Genomic DNA, 25,797 nt, shown 5'->3' with positions numbered 1-25,797 from the left:
TGTCATTGCTGTTGTTGGGAACCTGTGTGTACGTTGGCTACTGCATTCTCTATATTACAGCACTGACTATACTTAAACATATTGTATTGGCTGCAAAGTGCTTTGGAACATCCTACAGCCATTTTATTTTGTGGTGGTGGTGCTGTAGACTGCTTCTTTGGGACCCCACAATACAACCATACTTGGTGCTGCATTATCCTCACATTTCAATTTTGCTTCACAGACTGAATTTCGCCAAGCATAATTAAAGATGGCCATTTCTTGTAATAAGACACGAGATGAGATGACAAAAATGTCAGCAGTGATAGAACATAAAGATTTGATTGATGGACATAATTATAAACCTTTATTAGAAAACTCCAGACTTGTACTAGGGATTACATGCTGAGAAATAACATGCAGTGACAGCTGAAGGAGAAAAACCCAGGGAATGTTATTTTTAAAAAATAGCGATTGGAAGTATGTAACCAGCAGCAACACTATCCCACAAACTTAATCCATTCAATCAAGTTTATTGAATTTGCCAAACGGGTGGACAGTCACCCAGTTTTGTTTCCATTTCATAGTAGTCTTTGCTTTTTCTTTTTGTTGCTCAATTCCCTTTTTAACTTTTTATTTTTTTCTCTCTTGCTACCTTATTTTTCTTCCTGCTAAATTGAAAGCTTTGTATTAACAACGGCAGAGCATAGCAATGCTGGATAGCATTGCTCACTAGCCTGTTAAAACTGTACAAACCTTTGCTTAGGAATAAATATTTCTTCTATTTGTATTAAACACTCTCTCTCAACCTGCAATGGTAGCAACAATGCTGCACCACTGTTACTATACTGGGCCATGTGCACTATAGCATGTCCTGCCCAATTTACTTAATGAATTGATGATAACTCTACAAGAAGAGAAAAACGAAGTTGTCCTAAAATACTAATAGCAGATCAGATCAATTACACATTAAGTTGAAGTAGAATTAATGTTCAGTTTACTGAGTATGCCAACAATGTTTGTGGTAATATTGTTAAATTGAGTATAATTTTATTGAGGAATGGCACAAAATAATTTGTTATTGCAATGAAGTAACAACTTAGATTCAATAAACGAATTCATTGAGAAGGTGGAAGAATTATGGAGTCTGCAGAAATCCCAGGCAAAACTTTATTTAAAAATGTGAAAAATAATTTTCATGTCATTGTCCTACACAGATCAAAAAAGTGGTTGTGTATCTGGGCAGAGATAAAACGATGCAATTGTTGGAGGAGCTGGTGGCAGAACTGCAATTGACTGATCCAGTTAGCTCAGCTGTCATTCACATGGACAACCCACCCTACTACCGCATCACCTCGAGCTACAAAATCCCCTCCATCGCCTCAGGTAACTTGCATTTAGCTGGGTACTAAAGTTCAGATAAGTCTGAAAACTTTATCACTTGCACACAGAAGAAAAGATTCTTCCTTTTTGTTTAGTCTGTACACAGCTGTTTATGAGCTTGTCGTTCAGCTATGGGAAGGTTAAGGAGACAGGAAATTTAATACTATCTCAGCTCGCTTGCACTTCCTCAGTCTCACTAATGAATACTGTAATATAAACAAAGGAAGGGCAAAAGAGAAAAAAAACTTTTCTGAGTCTACATTCTGAAACTTTGGCCAGCTTTCTAGTGATCAAGATCAAATGTTTCTCCTGACCCACTCCCTTCAATGGGGAGTTTGTTTCAAATCTTGCTGAGAGATGTTTTTCTTCAGGGTGGGAAGAATGGGCTCTGTTAATTTTAGAATAAATTTTGCAGTTCAAACTTTTATTTAAAATAGTTGTGGTCAGAGATTCAGTTTGATTAGCAGGACAGTTTAAAAGTACTGGTCAAGTCATGGCCTGTAATGTAGCAAGTCAGAAGCTCTGGTCTTTCCTACAGCCAATAGTAAAGAGTGCATCTAGAATTACAATATGAACACACAAAATTAAGATCAGGAATAGGCCCTTCCAGTCTGCTCCGCCATTGAATAAGATCCTAATCGTGGCATCAACACCACATTTCCACCTACCCTTGATACGTTTACACTCCCTTGTTTGTCAACAATCTATCTCCCTCTACCTTAAAAATATTCAATGACCCTGCCTCCACCGTTCTCTGGGAACAAGATTTTCAAAGACTGTTCACTCTCTGAGAGAATAAATCTTTCCTCACCTTTGTCTTATATCGACGACTCCTTATTTTTAAACTTTGTCCCCTAGTTCTAGTCTTTCCCAAAAAGGCGAAACATCCCGTCAGCATCCAGCCTGTCAAGTCCCCTCAGGATCTTGTATTTAAATAAGATCACCTCTCATTCTGCTAATCTCCCATGGATACAGGCCCAGCCTGTCCAAAACTGTGCACAGTATTCCAGAAGTGGTCCCACAAATACCCTCTACAACAAAACATTCTTACTTTTATATTCCATTCCCCTTGCAGTAAATGACATTTCATTTGCAAACAATTGATCTGAGAAGCACTATAATCAGGGAAATGTGTACTTGCACATGAACCTCTTACCATAGCATACAGTTACACCAATCAGCATTTGAGGTTTGAGAGAGATTTTTGAGTGGTTTTCATCCAGTTGATGTAGTAGGTATGAGTTTATAGGGAATCAGAATTCGATGGTCAGTTTTACTTTTCCCGTTTTGAAGAATCGATTTGAAATGGAGCTATTATTACCTCTTGGAAGAACTTGAGGTGACCATCTTTCTCTTTGCTTCTCCCCCCACCAAGTCAATTCTTCATGCAAGGGCTTCACTTAATACCAGAAGCTATTTAAAAAATAATAAAATCCTTGCACGATTGAATGCAGCATATCCAGAGCTTTTTTCTCAGCTGATGTCTTATATATAGATTTTACTGTAAAACCTTCTTCTTCTCTGGTTAACTGAATTGATGTTTCCAACACTCAAGGGTTTTTCTGAATTTGATAACTCCTATATCACAGCAGACTGTTGATTCATTAAAAGGAAGGGTGACAAATACTGATAGCTAGTACCTGTAACCAATATAAACTGGATGATTCTCCTTTGAGGTTAATGCTCAACTAGATGGTTTCCTCCGGGTGCTCCTGTTTCCTCCCACAGTCCAAAGATGTGCGGGTTAGGTGGATTGGCCGTGCCAAATTGGCCCTTAGTGTAAGGGGGACTAGCTAGGGTAAATGTATGGGGTTATGGGGATAGGGCCTGGGTGGGATCTCGTTCCCAGAGAACGGTGGAGGCAGGGTCATTGAATATTTTTAAGGTAGAGGGAGATAGATTGTTGACAAACAAGGGAGTGTAAACGTATCAAGGGTAGGTGAAAATGTGGTGTTGATGCCACGATTAGGATCTTATTCAATGGCGGAGCAGACTGGAAGGGACTGATTCGATGGGCCGAATAGTCTCTTTCTGCACTGTCGGATTCTATGATTCTAAATGCTTAACTGCTATCCCTGAACTTTCAAACAATGACTTGGTCCTGGACATACTTTGTGTTAGTTTGGTTTAATTGATGGTACTCTCACCTCTGTGTCAGAAGACTAGGGATTGAGCACACAGCCTAGGGTAACACTTCAGTGCATTACTGAGAAAATCATAGTGTCAGAGGTAGTATCTTTTGAATTGAGATGCCTTCTATCCAGATATATGACATAAAAGATATGTCAATGATATTCAAAGAAGAGCAGAAGATTCCCCTAGGATCTTAGCCAACATTTGTAAAAGCTAACTCCAATTTTACAAAGTAATGAATAGAATTCAAAATTAATTAATAGAACTGTAGAATAGTACAGCACAGAAGCCATTTAACCTGTTAAGTCTGTGCTTTGGGCAAACAATATCATTAGTCCCACTCCCCTGTTCCTTCCCCATATTACTGTAATATTTTTCTCTAATTCCTTTTTAAAAGCAATGCATCCCAGATCCTAACCACTTGTTGCATAAAACGTCACCTCTGGTTCTTTCACCAATCACCTTAAATTCGTGCCCTCTGGTTTATTACCATTCACGCATTGGAAAAATGTTCTCTTTCTCTAATGTATAATTGTGTCATGCAACTATCAGGAGACGATAAGTCAAACTTGATGAATCTTGGTCTTTTTCTTTTAGCAATTCCTATTTTTATATGTAATAGCTTTCATTAACAAAATAATTCACTTCTGGATCTGTGTCTACAGATTAATTGCTTAGCACCAGTACTATTAAGCTTAAATGACTCCAAATTTTATTTATAGCTGAGCATCAACATTGAGGTGGTCAGGCTTACTTCTGGTAAATTTAAATCCACTTTGTTTTTTAAGGATACTTTTTAATTGTTTTCAAGAAAAAGAAAATAGTTAATTAAATGAAAATACATATGTGACATAGAATCCTCTGCAACATCGAAGCATTAATGAAATAAATAACTGGCAAAGGAAGGTTCTTAAAATTTGATTCTTTTGATTTCTTATCCATTTCTGCTATGTGTAGGTACCACTTCCAGCAGCAATACAATGGTAGCTGGTCACGATGGTCATCAGGACAGTAAGCTAACAAAGGATTCTGCTATTGATGATAAGTATGTAGTATTTCAAAAAAACTGCATTATAATTTATTGAATTTTTGTAGGGTTTATTAATGTGCCAATTGTTTTGAAGTTGAAGATTATGTTGTTTCATCTGCCTCTGATATCTCTGTATAGCTGCTTCTCATCTTCCACTTCTCATTCATTTTTTTCAAAGCAGAGCAGGGAAATTTGTCCAATTTGACCAACATTTATCCGTCAACCAACACCTACAATAGATAATCTAATCATTTATTTCACTTTCATTGCTGTTTTGGGTGCTTGCTTGGAGGGAACTTGCAAATGGTGCTGTTCCCCTTTGTCTCCTGCCTTTGTCCTTCTCAGCTGTAGATGTCATGGGTTGTAAGATGTTGTTTGGAGGAGTCTTGGTGAGTTGCTGCAGTGCATCTTGTAGATGGTACAGACTGCAGCTGATGTGCATTGATTGTGAAGGGAGTGGATGAATGAATGTTTCTTTAAGTGGGTGAATGGCTTTGGAGAGTCAGGAGGTGAGTTAATCACTGCAGTATTCCCATCCTCTGATCTGCCCTAGTAGCCATATAATTATACAGCTAGTCCAGTTACATCTCTGGTCAATGGTAACCCCTTCAGGATGTTAATGGTGGGGAATTCAGTGATGGTAATGGCACTGAATATTGAGGGGAGATGGTTAGATTCTGTCTTGTTGGGAATGGTCATTGCCATTAGTGGGTATCCTTGATTCCCTCGGTCAAATGCTGCCTTGGTGCCAAGGGCAGTCACTTTCACCTTGCCTCTTGAGTTCAGTACTACTGTCCATGTTTGAACCAAGACTATAATGAGGCCAGGGGTCAGGTGACCCTGCCGAAAACCAAACTGCGCATTGGTGAGCTGGTTAGTGCCAAGCAAGTGCAGTTTGCACTTGGTGTCAACGACACCTTGCATCACTTTGTTGACAATCAAAAATAGACTCATGGGGTGGTATTGAAATCTTTCATCTAAAATAATTTGAGGAGGACGTATGCAAATTGTAGCGAGGTTAAAAGCATTGTTAGAACTTTTGCTTCTAAGTTTTACACCTGTGGGGCCATATACTCAAATTTAATTAATTGTTCTCTAAATAGTTATGGACATCTCGATATGTACAGTGGGCTGAACAGTAACCTAAACCGGCAGCATCACCGACTTGAATCTCGTTACAGCAGCAGCTCTGGAGGATCCTATGAAGAGGAGAAGAGTACGTATCTTATTCACAGAATATATATTAAAGTGTTTTATAGATCATTGAATCCCTTTAAGGTTTCAAACATATAAAATTTATTATTTGGACTGTAAGTCTGCTGGGCAATTACATTGTTAAAAATAAAATACTTAATTAAATATTAAATGATAAATATGGTTGGGATCATATAAACTATGGCGGCACGGTGGCACAGTGGTTAGCACTGCTGCCTCACAGCGCCAGAGACCCGGGTTCGATTCCTGGCTTGGGTCACTGTCTGTGTGGAGTTTGCACGTTCTCCCCGTGTCTGCGTGGGTTTCCTCCGGGTGCTCCGGTTTCCTCCCACAGTCTGAAAGACGTGCTGGTTAGGTGCCTTGACCTGAACAGCTGCTGAAGTGTGGCGTCTCAGGGAATTTCACAGTAACTTCATTGCAGTGTTAATGTAAGCCTTACTTGTGACTAATAAATAACTTTAATTTATATTTCTGCAAATATAAATTTTAGCAAACACATCTTTAAGGCTTGCAAGACTCTCATATTTTAATACTATTTCCTTCTTGTACCTGAATGCAAGGAATGCTCATTTTATAAAGACTATTCTGGTATCTGGGAAGGAACAGTCAACCATTTTAGATGCCTGTTCTAATTCCACTATTCCATACTGTGTATTTAATAGGTGATTCTATGCCCATTTATGCAAACTGGAGGCTGAAAGTAATGGAACTCAACAAAGCAGAGCCATTGCCATTTCCTCCCACTGGCGGAAGTTGGTCACCACTGGCTGATTATCTGCCTGAGACTGGTACCCCAGGGATACCGCTACAGAGGTCAGTGAACATTGAAATAATACACTAATGCTTTGTACAGACTATTATGATTAAATGATTTCATATCCTATATACAAAATACGAAAACCATACCAATTTAGTGAAATATGTACGTGATGGCATTGTGGAGAAATGCAGTGGCAAGGTAAATTCTTAGAATGGGTCTGAACGAACTTGTTTCCATGTAATACACGTTGGATTTTTTAATTGTTACAATATTTTAGTGCCACAGTTTGGATAAACAGAAAATACGTATTAATTTTGTGATGAAGTCTAGCGGTTGACCTTCCAGTAAAGTGCATCTTTTTTCCACGGTCAATGTGAATAATGTTTGCCTACTTCAAAGCATTTTTAAAAATTACTTGCACTGACTTTATCAGAGAAAGTTATTTTGAAACCATGGGCAGAATTTTCCTGTACCGCCCTCCACGGGAATCATGGTGGGTGGGACACCCATTGACCTCAGGTCGGATTTTCCGATCTTGGGGCGCGTGCTGCCGGAAACCCCGCCCCATATGTTGTGGGAATCGACGAGTAAACCCAGGGCTGAGTAACAGTTGTACTCCACAAGGTGGCATTAGACTATTAGAATGGATGTATTCCATCCTTTCGGCCTGATGTCCTGCTCCTCAGGGACCAGAAGAATTTGTAAGGGAGGAAAACAAACAGACATTTTGGATTTGTGTTATTGAAATACGAAATAAAATGTTCAATATGTTTTATTTAAATTGGTGAATATTTTGCAGTATATACACCTGGTTTGGTAATCAGTTTTTGTATGGCAATCCTGCTTACTGAGATTGTCAATTATTTGTCTTGCCACTAAATGAATTACGCCATAAAAATTCAACAGTTACGTTGTTTAAATTTTCAGAAATCTATTGCTAATATTTTAGGCAGTTACATTCCATTCCTGTACTAAAACTGCAACTGTTTTGTTTTGTTCTTAGGTGTAACATAGCAGTGATCCTTCTGACAGACCTAATCGTTGATCACAGCGTAAAGGTGGAATGGGGGAACTACATGCATCTTTTGCTTCATGCAATATTTATAGGTAATTAGAAAGTAAAAATGTTTTGTTTTCATTGCTGGCACGGCACGCTATAGTTGGGGTGATCTAGGACACTGTGATCGAATAATGGCCCATAGTTTCCTGTATACTAATTTCAGCCAGACCATCAAATGGAAACTGACTTTAAACAAAGTTGTATGAAAATGATCTCTGTTCACTACTTCAGCAAAGCCATAAGTGTAGTTACAATCATAAAGAATATGATATTTGCTAATACATTTTGTAAAAGGAAGGTAGAAATTAGAAACATGCCAAGTAGTGTTGTTTTTGAACACTTGTGAAAACAGTACATACTGTTTGCCCATTCTGTACATGCTGATGTGTTGGAATTTTAAAGAATCACAGAATGGTTACAGAACAAACGGAGGGCATTTGGCCTGTCATGTCTAACAGGCCAGTTACTTTTTTTTAAAGAAATCCAAAATCCTAATTATTTACTAAAAAGAAGGAAGCCATGAGATTCCATTTGTTAAAAACGAAAGAACATTTACTGTACAAGAATTGAACAAAGCAAACATTAAATATTATTTTAGCTAACCGCTGATACCCTACAACCAAGAATTGCCATAACTTTAACATGAATTAACAAGCAAATTGTGGTTGATTATAAAATAGAAATTACACATTTAATGGCAGATACAACTGAGGCAGATCTTACAAATTGGCTCAGCAGTTCACATGATACATAGGTAATCAAATTTAGTCACAAAATCCTTGAAAACTCTAGATGGCATAGATACGCCAATGTAAGCTTCATGTAACAGAAACAGCTGCAGCAACTGGATCTGGCTTCTCCTTCAGCTTGCCTCTACTGCACAATTGGACTCCTCGGGGGCGATTCTCCCAAAAATATTCTAAGTGTCAAATTTGCAGGAAGACTGGAGTAACTCACGCTGGTTTTTTCAGTGGGAGTTCAGACTAGAATCTCCCGCACTCTGTACACTGCAGAGGCCACCAACATGAATATCATTAAATTTCAGAGGGCAGGGCCTCTTCCCACCTGGGAGGCTGAAACCAGTGGGTCTCTGCAAATGTGCAGTGGTCCCGAACTGACAGCCTCCCGTTTGCTGGCCAGCCCAGGACCCCCGCAGTGCTGCCCCCCAACCCCCACAGTCCGATTGCAGCCCCCAAGCCATGCCCCGTCCCCTTGACACTGCCTCATGCCCGATGGACAGTGCCAAGCTGCCCCCTTGGCATTGGCACTTTGCTCCTTGGGTAGTACTGGGGGCACAGGCTGGCACTGCCAGGGTGCCAATGCCCAGGGGGCACCACCCCTCCGCCGCTCAACTCCCTGGGAGGCTCCAATTGCCCCTCCTTCACTCCAGCGGTGTAAATGCCGCGAGAGTGAAATACTCTGGTGGGGTGGGAGGGGCTAGCGGGCCTGGAGAATTCAGTCCCGGGCCCACTAATCACATTAAAAATAGATTTAAATTACTTAACTGGTGTTCCCGCCAGTTTCCAGCGCGGATCTGATGGTGCCGGAAATGCGGCGCTGGGAGATGCGCGCGCGGCGGGAATGCATGCCTGAATGCCGAGCATGCCTGGATGCGAGATTCTCCCACCATGCTGCACTAGGAAACTAGTGTAGCCGGGTGGGAGAATCGCTCCCCTCAACTGCTACTTCACCTTGAGCTGTCTTCATGGCAGATTTTATATCACTGGTGGTTTACCATTGCCTTCCTTTCTTGGGAAAAGGGCAGGGAGGCATGTCCCCAGTCTATCTCGGCCATTAGTGAATTAAATCCATTCTGAACCACACACTAACTCTCTAGCCAATTGAGCTATAATAGTGGAGTGGAGTGGAAGTGGAGAGGATGTTTCCACTAGTAGAAAAAACTAGAGGACACAATCTCAGGTTAAAGGGACAATCCTTTAAAACAGAGATGAGGAGGAATTTCTTCAGCCAGAGAATGGTGAATCTGTGGAACTCTTTGCCGCAGTAGGCTGTGGAGGCCAGGTCATTGAGTGTCTTTAAGACAGAGATAGATAGGTTCTTGATTAATAAGGGGATCAGGGGTGATGGAGAAAAGGCAGGAGAATGGAGATGAGAAAAAAAATCAGCTATGATTGAATGGGCCGAGTGGCCTAATTCTGCTCCTATGGCTTATGGTCTTACAATGGAAAAAATTTCTGCAGTATAGCAAATGGGAATTTTCTTTTAATTAATGGTACAAATCCAAATATGTTTTAGAACTTGAGGTAATGTAAAACAAAATATTTGTTTTGTATTATACAGTTTTGAAAAAAAGTCAGGTTGAATTGAATGAAATGTTGATAACAAACCATAAATTATCTTACGAGTTTTCTTTGTCTGTCTGTACAGGATTTGATCACCAGCATCCTGAAGTATATGAACATTGTAAGCGACTGCTGCTGCACTTGCTTATAGTAATGGCCTATAACAGTAATGTTCAAGCTATGGCCTCCGTTCTTCTCAGGAACAGGGAGTTTACTGAGCCGAAGGTGCTCACTGTCAAACCAACCACTCATGTAGAGTATAGTTTTACAGGTTAGTGACTGTTGTATATACCCCAGATCTTGTTGCTTCTTTTTCACTCCAGGAGATGGTGCCACTTGTTTGTAAAAGATAGAATTCAAGCACAGTATCACATTTCCAAATTTAAAGTATTCTTAAAAATATATAGTATTTTATTGAATTGCAGCAACTTTGAAACTAGCAGAAGCTAATTATATTTGATCAAGACTCAATACTTTGGGGAAATGAAATGTTCATATATTTCCAATATGTTTGATATCTTCCATAATATATTGTTTTAACTCAGCAAGTCTAATTGGAAATTTTTCTCTAGAACAGAAAAATGACCAAAATTGTCAAAAATGATAGCAGATCTATGCTAGGAATAATCCCGCTTTCAGCAGTCATCTATTTATGACGTGTGATTTGTAGAATATGCCGTGTGTTGCCCATGACCTGGGGATGGTGCAGGGAGAGAGGTGTGGTGGGGTCGGCAGCAAGGGCAGAAGCTGGTTCTCAGTGGGCCCCTTCTTGCTGGTGTTTATTCCCTCAATCAGGCCTTTGATTGAGAGACCACCTCCCTGGAAATGACAAGCTGACCGCATGGATTTAGCTGCAGTGCATGCCACAGGGCAACAGGCCCACCCGTCATGGGACGAAGTCCTTAAGCGGTCATTAATTGGCCACTTTAGGGTCTTAATAGGTAGCGAGGCAGGAAGGGGGGAACCAAGGGCCTTCCCACCCAGAATTTATTTCTGGTGGAGGCAGGAAAATTGCAGAGTTCCAGTTCACTTCCCACCTCTAAGCTCGCCACCAGTGAAACCATGAAATTCTGCTCATGTTTTCATTTGGGCAAATATATGATTTTAGAACAAACCACCAATTTAAAGCAGGGACAGAACCTCTGATTAAATTTACTCAAACTACAGCAAACAGAGTTTATTCACACCTGTCTCCCAAGTATAATGGAATTATGGCTGGAACTTTACAGCTATTCATGCCAGCAGGATCCGCCGCTGCGCACCTCCACTGTGGGTTTCCTGGCGGTGTGGGGAGGTGCCAATGTGAGATCCCTTTGACAGCGATGGGAACAGAAGATCCTGCCAGCGGCCAACAGTGCGCCACCTCCCACCACAGGAAAGACGCCACGTGGAGGCCCGACAATCCTGTCCTATATCTCTTGTTAAATGCAGTGAGTAGAAGGTAGTTGCAGCATATAGATAGGTGAAATGGTAAGAGACAGAGAATATTTGCAGGGAGTGGGGGGGTTAATTGGAAATGACTGGTGATATCCTACAAGGATCTATGCTGGGACCTCTAATGTTCTCTGTAATTATTAAAAACTTAAATGAAAGAACAGCAAACTACATATTCAAATGTACTGATGGCACAAAGATAGAAAGCATTTTACGTAGTGATGATCAAAGTGTAAAGTTACAGCGAGATTAATGACAACTGAAACTGTCGAAAATGGATTAGAATGTAGGAAAATGTGAGGTCATCTACATTGGACTATTAAAGGATAGAACATGGTACTTTCTAAATGGTAAACACTAGAAACAGTGAGGGTCCAAAGAAATATAGGACCTTGGTTCTCTCAGTACACAGATTATTAAAATGTCATGAATAAGAACAGAAAATAATTATTTTATTACTCATTCAATGGACATAAAGCAAGGCCAAAATTTATTGGCCAAGTACCCCACGAAGAAGTGTTGGTGAACGACCTTCATGAACCGTAATCCATGTATTGAAAGATGCATTCACACTGCTGTTCAGAAGAAGTTCCAGGATATTGACTCAGTCACAGTGGAAGAAGGGTAGCATAGTTCCATATAAGGATGATGCATGATTTGGAGGATAATGTGCAGGTCGGCACGGTAGCACAGTGGTTAGCACTGCTGCTTCACAGCACCAGGGACCTGGGTTCGATTCCTGGCTTGGGACACTGTCTGTGTGGAGTTTGCACATTCTCCCTGTGTCTGCGTGGGTTTCCTCCGGTTGCTCCAGTTTCCTCCCACATTCTGAAAGACATGCTGGTTAGGTGCATTGACCCGAACAGGCGCCGGAGTGTGGCGACTACGAGAATTTCACAGTAACTTCATTGCAGTGTTAATGTAAGCCTTTCTTGTGACTAATAAATAAACTTTACTTTAGGTGCTGCTGTTCCCATGTACCTGCTGCCCTTGTTCTTCCAGGTAGTAAAGGTTGAAGTTTTGGAAGTGTTGTTGGAGACTTGAGGATTTGATTTGATTTATTATTGTCACATATATTAGTATACAGTGAAAAGTATTGTTTCTTGCGTGCTATACAGACAAAGCATACCATTCATAGAGAAGGAAAGGAGAAAGTGCAGAATGTAGTGTTACAGTCATAGCTAGGGTGTAGAGAAAGATCAACTTAATGCGAGGTAGGTCCATTCAAAAGTCTGGATCATAACAAGCTGAGATTGATAGATTGTTTTACAGCGTGGAAACAACTTTTTTTTTAACGTCCGGGATTTAAAACTAAATAAGAGGGGCGGGAGGGGAGAGCTAAGCTGAAAGTTCCAGAAAATGGGGAAACTGCCCCCTCATTGTTTCGCCAAGTCTGTAACTGTGCGGATGGTTATTGAAAAAAACATTTGCACCCAGCAGAATTTTTTTCTCTGCGCACGGTATTTTTCCCCCTTTTCAGCACAGACCCATTTCTCTCCTGCCCCTGAGGGGGTGGTTTCCACCCAGACCCTGCCCCCAGCCCAGGCCGATTGGTCGAAGCTAAGTGGCGATCATTTTTTTGTTGACAAAGGTATTAAGGGATGTGGGCAAAGGTGGGTATATGGATTTGTGTCACAGATCAGCCATGCTCTGATTGAATGGTAGGGTAGGCTTCAGGAGCTAAATGACCTCCTCTTCTGCCTATGTTTCTGCAAATTATGTGCATAAAATCAATGCCTGTTACTTACGACTGGCGTAATGAATGGAGGAATTACCCAATAATTTCCAGTTCGGCCAAGACTTGTGGTGTTACTGTATAAGCAACCTTAAAATAATGATAACCTTTGTTATTTATATGTTTAATTTTTAAAAATATTCTTCCAGCAGGTGGCAGTGAATTTGCACCAGATTACCAGCCATCGCCAATGACCGACTCAGGACTCAGCTCAAGCTCTACCTCTTCTAGCATCAGCTTAGGAACTACCAGTGCTGCCATTCCCCAGCTCACTCCCACCATTTTAAATGAAGTGGATATTTCTGCAGATCAAGATGAGAAGGTGAAAACACTCATCGAATTTATAACCACAAGGTAAGTTGATTAAAAATTGGGTAACTTGCCAATCAATTAGTTCTTTGAAAATGTGACTAAACACATTGACGAAGGAAAAGCGGTAGATGTGGTTTACATGGGCTTCAGCAAGACGTTCGATAAGGTCCCCCATGCAAGACTTCTCGAGAAAGTGAGAGGGCATGGGATCCAAGGGGCTGTTGCCTTTTGGATCCAGAACTGGCTTGCCTGCAGAAGGCAGAGAGTGGTTGTAGATGGGTCTTTTTCTAAATGGAGGTCGGTCACCAGTGGAGTGCCCCAGCAATCTGTTCTGGGACCCTTGATGTTTGTCATTTTCATAAATGACCTGGATGAGGAAGTGGAGGGATGGGTTGATAAGTTTGCCGACGACACGAAGGTTGGTGGTGGTGTGGATAGTTTGGAGGGATGTCAGAAGCTGCAGAGTGACATAGATAGGATGCAAGACTGGGCGGAGAAGTGGCAGATGGACTTCAACCCGGATAAATGTGTAGTGGTCCATTTTGGCAGGTCAAATGGGATGAAAGAGTATAATATCAAGGGTAAGACTCTTAGCAGTGTAGAGGATCAGAAGGACCTTGGGGTCCGGGTCCATAGGACTCTTAAATCGGCCTCGCAGGTAGAGGAGGTGGTTAAGAAGGCGTATGGTGTGCTGGCCTTCATCAATCGAGGGATTGAGTTTAGGAGTCGGGAGATAATGATGCAGCTTTATAAGACCCTCGTCAGACCCCACTTGGAGTACTGTGCTCAGTTCTGGTCGCCTCATTACAGGAGGGATGTGGAAATGATTGAAAGGGTGCAGAGAAGATTTACAAGGATGTTGCCTGGATTGAGTGGCATGCCTTATGAGGATAGGTTGAGGGAGCTCGGTCTTTTCTCCTTGGAGAGACGAAGAATAAGAGGTGACCTGATAGAGGTGTACAAGATGTTGAGAGGTATAGATCGGGTGGATTCTCGGAGGCTTTTTCCCAGGGCTGAAATGGCTGCTACGAGAGGACACAGGTTTAAGGTGCTGGGGAGTAGGTACAGAGGAGATGTCAGGGGTAAGTTTTTCACTCAGAGGGTTGTGGGTGAGTGGAATCGGCTGCCGTCAGTGGTGGTGGAGGCAAACTCGATAGGGTCTTTTAAGAGACTTCTGGATGAGTACATAGGACTTAATAGGATTGAGGGTTATAGATAAGTCTAGGTAGGTAGGGACATGACCGGCTCAACTTGTGGGCCGAAGGGCCTGTTTGTGCTGTATTTTTTCTATGTTCTATGTTCTAATTTGTTTCGCCTCACAGACTAATGTGCCAGTACTCACAGAGCAGTTGGGAAGGAAAGGAGAGCATGTTGAGTATCTTGCGTTCCCTGCATTTGTCAGATCCTTGAAATCTTTTGGCATTACACCATTGCCCGAGGGAATGTGGATGTGGTAGTGAGTGCTTCTGTCACATCCTTCCATGTCCACCTTCCATCTATGCTTGATGGTTCGAGTATAGTTGGGAGTTAAGTAATTGTTCATACCCCTTTCTATCTCATGCAGGAGCGCCTGCATGTTACTCTCCACAAAATAGCAGGCCGCCTTCATGGCAATGATAGCTGATCTAATCATGAGGAACTAAAGTTTTTGATACAATGTGGACTCCCCATTGAACAATTTCAGTGAATTACGGAAAAATCTTTAGGACAGAGTTCTCTGTGACTTACCTTACGTTCTCACTCTGAAGGGGGAAAGAAACCTCAGTTTTATGGGATTCCCCCTAACACATAAAGGCCTCGTCAGGTTGTGTTCAAATTTTGCTCAAACCGCATTGACTATTTGCACTCACTCTTGTGTTTCAGCATAGTCAGATTAGATTCACAGGACATTTTTTGAGATCAAGTAAATGGGTGTGATTTTGAGGGTAATTTCCTGAATACAGTCCCACAGGAAATTTCACTCCTCCACATTTAATTAGATTTATCTTGTATAACGGAAAATGATAACTGTTTATATTTTGATACTTATAACAACTTTATATATCTTCACTTCTAAAAGAAAACGAGGGCCACTATGGAATCATGAAGATGTCTCTCCTAAGAATCCAAACATTAAAACTGCTGAACAGTTAACTGTGTTTTTAAAGCATGTAATTTCCATATTCAAGCAGTCAAGATCAGGTAATCAGAATGCACACTCTTATTGCAAATTCTTAAATATACTTTTTACGATCTGAACCCTTTAAATGTTAATCTAGTTTTTTTTCTGGTATTTTTATTTCTGATTAAACTAGGTTTTCAGCTGGAGCAGCTTCTCAGTGAAGTGGCCTTGCAGACAGCACTTTCATGTTCTAACAGACATTATGCTGGAAGGTCATTCCAGATCTTCAGAGCCCTGAAACAGCCACTGACTGTAACTACACTGTCTGATGTACTGTCAAGACTTGTTGAAACAGTTGGAGATGCAGGGGAAGAGGCTCAGGTAAATCAGCAAACTTGTAGTTGAAGTAACAAAATATCTCTGCGTATCAATTGTGGAAAATGTGTTTCAGTTTGTGACTGTGTCTCAATGCACAATTGTATTCATAACATAAAAAAGATCTGAACCAGAAACCACAATGATATGGTTAATGAAAAAATTAATTGGGGTTGACACATTTACATACCTATATAATACAGTTTCATATAATTAAATGCAGAGTTAAAAAAACATTTATATCAATGACGTCAGTTTACTGCAGCAGTACATTTGGTGTCAATTTGAACTTCCTGCTCCGCTTTGCATTAAGTCCTTCACTCAAGAGGAACCCAACTTTTCTCTATGTCGAGTTAGCTTTTCCTAGCTAAAGTTGTGTTTGAGGTTGTACAATTGATCTTAACTCAATTCAGCTGGGCAGGGGGAAATTACCTGCAGTTCCTGATCCTGACTCCTATCCGGTGACCTTTCTGGAAAGTTCATTTAAGAAGAAAACATTTCTTCTCATTCATTCTCCGTCATCTAGCCTCTTAAAAATTTGTTCAACCTCTGTATTTCTGTATTTGTATTCCTCAAATTGTAAGATTTCATGTTAATGTTTCTGTTAACAGGGTTTTGTTATAGAACTGCTGCTCACTCTTGAGTCTGCCATTGACACATTAGCAGACACTATAAAGCAGTATGATCTGCTTTCTGCACTTTCTCAGTAAGTACTTTTGACTTTGTGTTCTTTGATAATTTGACTATTGACATCTATTTAATGTTATCTCTGTCTTCAAAGCTTATATAGCATAACCCAAGCATACATCTTTTTAATATTTAAATACATCTAACTAAAGGTTGTGGATGTTTGCTTCAAAACATTCTCCAGTACATGTTATGCAGAGAACCTAGTTATGTGGCTTTTCTGTATCCAGGAGTTACATTGATCTCCCTTAAATTTTACTGGCACTCTCAGAAGCTTAAACCCTTCCATCATTTGAAAATTTGTGTCATTTGTTTGGAAGCACACTGTTCAGTGGAGTGCAGGAGATGGAATAATATGAGTCTCTAAGATGCAGGAAACCCCTATGTGCTGAACAGAATATTGCAACTCGTGTGTAGTTTTGTTTTATATTTTAAAAATAACCTGAATAACACTGCCCCAAAAAAGCAAGCTACTGTTCAATTTATTTTTAAAAAATGTAATTGTAATTCAAAACGCCAAATTATAATGTCCTGTTGGCATACTTTGGTATGCCAAGTAAAGGCTGATATCCAATAGCCTCACTAGGAGAAAGGAACTAGGTAATATAATGGGATACCAACTTGGAGTACAACTCACTAGCATGATTAGAAAGGTGCAACTTTACTCCACTTCCCACATATTGACCTTATGATCACCATGTTGTTTAGGGAAATGCCAAATGGAGAGAGTAGCGGGAGGAACAATTATCCCACGAACTGGTTTAGGACAACAACATGGATTATGGCCTGGATGCATTTGTTGCTTGCCTGAAGGAATTGTGCAAGAGGGAAAAGAACTTAAATGAGCCTAAAGCAGGACAGATATACATTTAACATTCAAATCAACTGTCAACAGTTTGCATACAGTCCTACTTTGAAACCTGTGTACAAATGCTTTCAGAATGTATTAAGCTGCTTGTGACTGAGCGCACCATGTGCACATTATGTAATTCCATATTTGTCAATGATATATATTCATATTTATAATGTGCTTCTTGATCAGAAGACTCGCACACATTAAGGGGAAGGGAGAAGTTAAAGATTAGATCAAAGAAACTAAGCATGGTCACAGAGATCTTTAAAGGGGGGATAGCAATAGTAAGATAACATGATTTGGAAATGATCTTGAAAGTGGCCCTGAATGATTGACCTTAAACAATAATTCAAAGTGGTGGATGTAGGCTGGCTGCACTATACAGTTGTGGAGTGAATTATTAAACATGGGTGAAACCAAACTATGAAAGGATTTAAAACTGAGCTTTATAGAAAATCAATGAATGTACAGAAAGCAAGTTATCATAATCTACACTGCTTGTATTTACAGCCTAATATCAAAATTTGTATCTGACTTAAACATGCAAATGATCTTTTGTATTTGTCTTCATCTTATTACAGAACACATTTAACTGATCCCTTAATGGGCACTAAGTTGGCAGCTAACAGGAAAAGCACTGGGCAATTAAACCTAAGCACAAGCCCACTCAGTACCAGTGGTTTCCTAACTCATCACAGTTGTCATGCGAGAAGTAACTCGTTGCGAGCCAGTCTACTGGGAGACAGACGGTGTGACAGGCGTCGAAGTAATACACTGGATATTTTGGATGGGAGGATGAACTATGGTAACCTAGCAAGGACTCGAAGCCTATCCTCTCTTAGAGAGGGAGAAATGCCTGACCAGCAGCCAACTACTGACCCAAGTAGCCTGATGGCCACCATATTCTGGATAGCTACGGCTCTACTAGAGTCTGACTATGAATATGAATACCTTTTGGCACTAAAACTGCTCCACAAACTGCTCACGCAGTTGCCTCTGGATAAGGCAGAGAGTCGGGAGAAGATTGAAAAAGTGCAAAGCAAACTGAAGTGGAACAGTTTTCCTGGCCTCCAGCAGTTATTCCTTAAGGGCTTTACCTCAGCTTCCACTCAGGAGATGACTGTCCATTTGCTGAGCAAACTAATTTCCATCTCGAGACACACTCTGGTGGATCCAGCTCAGGTGGCAGGTATGTTTGTTATTTTCGTTTTCAAGTATTTTTCATGTCATTTTTAGTTTACCAGTTATTATTTCTAACATTCTTACTATATTTAAGTAGGAATTTTGGAATGGTGAAGAAACCTATATAAAACATTCTCCTTTATCTCCTGCAAAGCCCAGGTTCAAACCAGCACTGTAACAACTAAGAACGTGACAAGTGCAGATTGAAAAAAAATGTTTTCCACTTGCCCAGTTCCAAAAACTAATATCTCCCAATATATCCAGATGTTCTTATAAATGTGCGAACATGTTGGTAAAAGCTGTACAAAAAAAATCCTCAATTTTATTAATAGTGCAACTACAAGAACATATAATGCCTTAACAGAAACACTGAAAAGAACAGAATTTGCAATAACTTTGAAAAGAACAATTGTTAAGTATTTGAAAAAGAAAACAACTAAAAGTGTAGGCAATTGGGACTAAGTTGTCAGCTCATTACAGAGAACTGAAATGGTATGATGGACCCAATGCTGTGAAGTGCTTTGTTTTGGTCTGGTTAGATATACTTTGTGGTGTGCCCAAGAGATTGCTTTCTTTTTCTGAACTACGTAACTCGAATTCAGAAATCCAATATATATTGGCCAAATTCACAGGTGATCCTAAAGTAGAATGAGAAGTTTAATTTGAAGTAGTGAACAAACTGCAAAAAAAATGCTCATAAAAAGCTTACACAAAATTTGCAAGTGGATCAAGGTTACAGCAGAAGAATTTCAGTACAATTGCCATTTGAAAGAAGAGTCCAGGGACTTGATCACTGATTCAAACAAGCTGGAGGAGAGGTTGGAAGACTGTCAACTCAACAATGATCATATTCAGTCATTTCAGAGCATCAGGCAAAGCAAATGGAATGATCAGCTATTTTGCCGGATCAGTCAATTATCATAGAATCCCCACAATGCAGAAGGAGGCCATTCGGCCCATTGAGCCTGCATCGACCACAATCCTAACCAGGCTCTATTCCTGTAACCCCACGTGTTTACCCTTTTAATCCCTTGACACTAGGGTCAATTGAGCATGGCCAATCCACCTAACCCGCACATCTTTCAACTGTGGGAGGAAACCAGAGCACCCGGAGGAAACCCACGCAGACACAGGGAGAATGTGCAAACTCTACACAAGCAGTGACTTGAGGCCGGGTCCCTGGCGCTGTGAGGCAGCAGTGCTAACCACTGTGCCACCGTGCTGCCCTATGTGTTATAAGTCTGATGGAAACCAAAACAAATAAAGTTGCCTACGCTGGAAATCTGAAACATTCTTTAAATCACCTAGGCTCTAATTACTGTAATTGAAATGACGTTCCATCCTTTACTAGTTGCTACATCTGTAGATCATGTCCTCTCATTTCAATTGTAGAGAGGTCTGGATGCTGTTCCTGTTAGGTTTTCCTTTGTTTAGTTTGATAACCTGTACAGAGGAAGATTATAAAACGATCTGGAGCTGTCAAAAATTAATGTCAAATTTAAACTAGCTTGTGTTGATTATCTTCTGGAAGAGATTTCTGCTGCCTGCATGAGGCAAATACTTGGAGTTTAGGTATTAATTACGAAAGAAATCAATCCTACCTCAGTTTATATCAATTACTTGTAGACAAATCCTTATCAGGATAAAATTGGATTGATGAATTCCGTGAAAGAGACTGATCCTTTATCTGTAATGGCAGTGACATTGAGGTGCCCTGCTAGCAAAGCAATTAGCCTCTTGGATAAATGGAAGGCTTTTTTGTGATTGCTTATTTTCTTTAGTTGATTCAGTTCAATTGTATTTTCATGTGATTTTGGTGAGTCAGAAAAGAGTGCAGATGGAAATGTAAAAAGCTGATCAAAAGAGTCGGCTTCAAGTATTAAAGTGAGAGTTAAATACTCTGTTAATTTTTTGGCATGCTGACGTAGCTTGCATCTCCGTATATTTTTTAAAAATTAAATAATTTGGAATTTACCCTGAAATGTATTTCTAGTAATGTGTTGTTTATTCAATGATGAATGATCAGGGGTAGACATTAGGGCGGCACGATGGCACACTGGTTAGCACTGCTGCCTCGCAGCTCCAGGGACCTGGGTTTGATTCCCGGCTTGGGTCACTGTGTGGAGTTTGCATGTTCTTCCTGTGTCTGCGTAGGTTTCCTCCGGGTGCTCCGGTTTCCTCCCACAGTCCAAAGATGTGCGGGTTAGGTGCATTGGCCATGCTAAATTGACCCTTAGTGTCCCAGGATGCATAGGTTAGAGGGATTAGCGGGTTAAATGTGTGGGGTTACAGGGATAGGGCCTGAGTGGGATTGGTGTCGGTGCAGACTCCATGGGCCAAATGGCCTCCTTCTGCACTGTAGGGATTCTATTATATTGTCCTTCCCTACTCAGCAATGAAGAGAGCTTTGTTATCCCTACATCCAGAACAAAAAATGCATGAGGGTAAGCTTGAGATATGAAAGCTTCCTTTATAGTGAGCTAGGAGATATCCCAAAATGTAATGGTTTTAAAACCATACATAATTAGCCCATTACTCTTTTTTCCACCTTAGAAATGTCAGCAATTACATTGTAGCACATCCATTTTTCCTGCCCTAAAAAAACTATGTTTACCCACTTCGTTACCAACTTCCATTCTTTTGAAAGCGAGACCTAACGTTGCAGAAGCCGAGAACCGGGACCGAAGTTAGAAAAGACCATGAGAAGAATATGGTATTCTGGGTTTTATGCACAAGTACATTCAGCATAAAAAATGATGTTGAATTGGTATGAAACATTGGTTAAGCTATTGTTGGTGTACTGCCCTCCATTTTGAAAACCACTTTATAGAATAGATATTAGAGTCATGGAAAAGGTATAGTGGGGACTCACTCGGATTTTGCCACGAATGAGAGATTATGATGAAAGCCTGAAAATGACAGGGGTGTCTTATCGATAGAAACAAATGAGAGATTTAATGAAGATTTTGAGAAGATAAATGGTGAACGGTTGTTTCCAGTATTTAGCAAATCAGCACAAGGAAGAATGGAAAACGCGTTATTTAAGAACACCAGAGTGAGAAGTAATTTTATTTTTGCACTGACGGCTATGCAATTCCTTGCTACATGTGGCTACTGCTTAAAACTGAATTTGGTACGTTTTTGAAAAGGATTGAGAAAATGCCAGAAGATAGTGTTACAGACAGGAAGGGCTAATTTAAACAGGACAAATCCAACCCAACCAATTACCGTCCCATCAGTCTACACTCGATCATTAGTAAAGTGATGGAACAGGTCATCACCAGCGCTGTCAAGCTGCACTTGTTCAGTAATAACCTGCTCATGGACTCTCAGTTTGGGTGCCGCAAGGGTCACTCGGTCTTGACCTCATTACAACCTTGGTTCAAACATGGACAACAGAGGTGTCAGAGGTGAGAGTGACTGCCCTTGACATCAGCATTATTTGACCAAGTATGACATCAAGGAGCCCTAGCAAAACCAGAATCAGAGGGAAATCCCTCCGCTGCTTGGAGTCATACCTGGCTCAAAGGAAGATGGTTGTGATTGAAGGTCAATCAACTCAGCTCCAGGACATCACCGTAGGAGTTCCTCAGGGTAAAAGCAAAATACTGCGATGCTGGAATCGGAAACAAAAATAGAAAATGCTGGAAAATCTCAGCGGGTCTGACAGCAACTGTGGGGAGAGAATAGAGCCAACGTTTCGAGTCTAAATGACCCTTTGGGGGGAATTTTACCATTTTGAGTCTAAGTGCCGAATCCGGGCGTCAAATAGATTCTGCATCAGTGCCCTGAACAGATGTTGCAAAGAAAGTGTGGCACTGTTGCATTCCGCTGAGGTGAATGATGACAGTCTTGGTGTTTGAAGTATGCAGCCACTCCGGCGGAGGGAATCGTTCCTCCGGTGGGGAGGGGGGATCGGCCGCAGACTGGCAGCGGAACCCCCCCCCCCCCAGAGGATAAACGTCACCCCCCCCCCCCCCCCCCCAGAGGATGAAACCCCCCCCCGCTTCTCCCACCGCCTCCCCCCCACCCCCACCCCGTCGGGCCGCCCGATTTGGGTGCGGGCCAGACCCGCGCCCGAATCGGGTGTCGGTAAAGCCGCAACCTGCTCTGATTCGGGTGCAGATCGCGTTAAAGGCCCGACACCCAACTTTACCGCGATTTCGGGCGCGGAGTTTTGGTAAAATCGGACCCTTTGTCAGAGCATTCCTCAGGGTAGTGTCCTAGGCCCAACCCAACCATCTTCAGTGGCTTCATTAATGAACTTCCTTCCACTGTAAGGTCAGAAGTGGGGATGTTCACTGATGACTGCACGCTGATGACTGAACAATGTTCAATATCATTCATGATGCCTCAGATACTGAAGCCGTTGAAGTCCAAATGCAGCAAGAGCTGGACAATATCCAGACTTGGGCTGACAAGTGGCAAGTAATATTCATGCCACACCAGTGCCAGGCAATGACCACCTCCAACAAAAGAGGAACTAACCATCGCCCCTTGACATTCAATGCATTACCATCGCTGAATCCCTTCCTATCAACATCCTGAGGTTGCCATTGACCAGAAACTGAACAGGACTAACCATATAAATACTGTTAACTACCAGAGCAGTCAAAGGCTAAGAATCCTACAGCAAGTAACTCACCTCCTGACTCCAAAGCCTATCCCCTAACTAAATGGTACAAGTAAGGAGTGTAATGGAATACTGTCCACTTGCCTGGGTGAGTGCATCTCCAGCAACACTGAAGGAGCTTGACACCATCCAGGGCAAAGCAGCCCACTTGGTTGCTACTCCTCCCACAAACATTCAATCCTCCCACCATTGACAAACAGTGACAACCATGTGTATTATCTACAAAATGCATCGCAGGAGCTCACCAAGATTCCTTAGACTGCACCTTCCAAACCACAACCACTACCATCTGGAAGGACGATATCTGGGAACACCACCACCTGGAGGTTCCCCTCCAAGTCATTCACCATCCTGACTTGGAACTATATCACCATTCCTTCACTATCGCTGGGTCAAACTCCAGGAACTTCCTCCCTAACAGCACTATGGGTGTACCTACACCTCATGGGCTGCAGTGGTTCAGGAAGGCAGCTTATCACCACCTTCTCGAGGGCAACTAAGGAAGGGCAATAACTTGGTAGCCTGGACAGCAACTCCCACATCCCATAAATAAATAAAAATAAATTCTCCTCTCACCATTTATCCATTAACAGAAAGGTTTTTATAATTAGCTTCCGCCTATATAAGCAGTGGTGTATTTCTCAACCCCTCAGTTTTGGTGTGATCCAATTTTCTATTAATAACCCCACAGCAAACTCAAAGGGTTAGTCTTTTTGTACCCATTCAAAACATGGGAGAAGGGTTGCAAGTTGCCTCCTTTGCATTCATACAGTAAAAAGTCTCACAACACCAGGTTAAAGTCCAACAGGTTTATTTGGAGTCCACTCACCTGATGAATGAGCAGCGCTCCGAAAGTTCGTGATTCCAAATAAACCTGTTGGACTTTAACCTGGTGTTGTGAAACCTTCTTACTGTGCCCATCCTAGTCCAACACTGGCATCTGCACAACATTTATACAGTAAAAGAGGGTTAGAGAAGAGAAAGATTTACAGAGCAGAGACCACAAAGAAAACAAATATTGATTCTCGACTCTACTCCATGCAAAACAAAGTCCAATGAGATAGTCCATTATGGAGGCCTGTGAGCTGAAACCCATTGCTGGTTAATTCACTTTTCTGGTGGTGTAGATTTCACACACTGAGATAGGCATGCAGAAATGATTCAGTCTTCTAAGCGATGGTACGGCTTTCAGATAGAAGCCGTGTCGATTGGATCAAGTGTCCAGCTTGGACAGAGTTTCTTTTGTGAGGCTTCTTGTAGGATGGTAAACAGCACACTGTTTTTGTAGTTCCACCAGGCAATATGTTCACTAACTCGAGTGTCACATGACTTCCATCTCTTCACAGTGTCTTTGGCAAGGATGTGTATCCCTCGTTGGGATCTTTGAGATGGTTAAATGTCTCAATATTAATAATTGAAAGGAAGGTTGTGGGGTCCTTTGCTGTAGCAGACAAGTAGATTCTACTTGGCCAGCCTGGGTTGTGAAACAAAATTAGCCTTGTATAGCTCGTTTTGAATTTGGTTTGTGCAGCCCACAAGGGGTAATTAGTGGCTCTTCGGAGATAACAAGTTGCAAGTTTATCCAATACTGCCAGGTAGCTCCTTTTGTCAGAGGTCACAAAGAGATTCAGTATTTAAGGTCTTTCATAGATACCCTACAGTGCAGAAGGAGGCCATTTGGCCCATCGAGTCTACACTGACAACAATCGTACCCCAGACCCTATCCCCACAACCGCCCCGCTAATCCCTCTACCGACACATCCCGAGACACTATGGGCAATTTAACATGGCCAGTCAACCTAACCCGCACATCTTTGGACTGTGGGAAGAAACTGGAACATCCAGAAGAAACCCACGCAGACACGGTGAGAATGTGCAAACTCCACACAAACAGTGACCCAAGCCGGGAATCGAACCCGGGTCCCTAGAGCTGTGAAGCAGCAGGGCTAACCACTGTGTCGCCACATCTTTGTCCTGTTTCAATTTTTAAGATATAGGGATGAGCTTATCTTTATAATTTTTATTAAAAATATATACACATGCAAATACTAGTGGAATGTCAGAAGATTGGGCAGAATATAAGGGAGAGCCAACGAAGGCTAAAGTATTAATAAGGAGAGAAAATTGGCTGTGGGAGAAAGCTAGCTAGAAATATGAAAACAGACCATAAGAGTTTCTATAAATATTTTGAAAAGGAAACAAGTTAATAAAATGAGCATTGACCGGATAGAAAGTGAGTCTGGTGAATTGCTAATGGAAAACAAGGTGACGGCAGATGAATTGAACAGATATTTTGCATTAGCTTTCACTGTAGAAGATCCAAGATCCCAGAAGCAGCTATAAATCAGGAAGTGGAAGGGAGGGAGGAACTCAGGAAAATTGGAATCACCTGAGAAGTGGTTCTGAGTAGATTGTTGGAGCTGCAGGCTGACAAGTGCTGGGTCATTTTGCACAAACAGTTTGAAAGCTCAGTACATCTTGTTTAAATTTCATGAATTCATGCCTGCTTTCAGCTGTGTTAAATCAAGATCATTTTAAATTGCTGAACAAAAACCATGGATCTAGTTCGCTTGCATGCTCATCCTAGATCTCGATTTTCACAGTAACTTCATTGCAGTGTTA

At 41.3% G+C, this 25,797-nt stretch overlaps 1 protein-coding gene across 18 annotated transcripts in view; it reads left to right on the top strand.

Annotated features, from left to right (window-relative positions):
- fryl (furry homolog, like) overlaps positions 1-25,797 on the top strand; it is a 444,177-nt gene that overhangs the window by 317,422 nt on the left and 100,958 nt on the right. For 15 of the 18 annotated variants that reach the window (XM_078217183.1, XM_078217182.1, XM_078217179.1 and 12 more), the window contains 11 exons: positions 1,197-1,365; positions 4,453-4,540; positions 5,629-5,741; positions 6,403-6,553; positions 7,504-7,607; positions 9,949-10,134; positions 13,182-13,386; positions 15,404-15,525; positions 15,639-15,826; positions 16,432-16,526; positions 17,942-18,549. In XM_078217183.1, coding sequence (XP_078073309.1) covers positions 1,197-1,365; positions 4,453-4,540; positions 5,629-5,741; positions 6,403-6,553; positions 7,504-7,607; positions 9,949-10,134; positions 13,182-13,386; positions 15,404-15,525; positions 15,639-15,826; positions 16,432-16,526; positions 17,942-18,549 — 2,029 coding nt within the window. The remainder of the gene's footprint in view (positions 1-1,196; positions 1,366-4,452; positions 4,541-5,628; positions 5,742-6,402; positions 6,554-7,503; positions 7,608-9,948; positions 10,135-13,181; positions 13,387-15,403; positions 15,526-15,638; positions 15,827-16,431; positions 16,527-17,941; positions 18,550-25,797) is intronic. The other 3 variants (XM_078217124.1, XM_078217185.1, XM_078217181.1) reach the window with 1 other exon arrangement.

This window comes from Mustelus asterias, chromosome 1 (assembly GCF_964213995.1).
Source record: "Mustelus asterias chromosome 1, sMusAst1.hap1.1, whole genome shotgun sequence".
Lineage (NCBI taxonomy): Eukaryota > Metazoa > Chordata > Chondrichthyes > Carcharhiniformes > Triakidae > Mustelus > Mustelus asterias.
The sequence above is the reverse complement of the archived record's forward strand: the minus strand, read 5'-3'. Positions and strand labels throughout refer to the sequence as shown.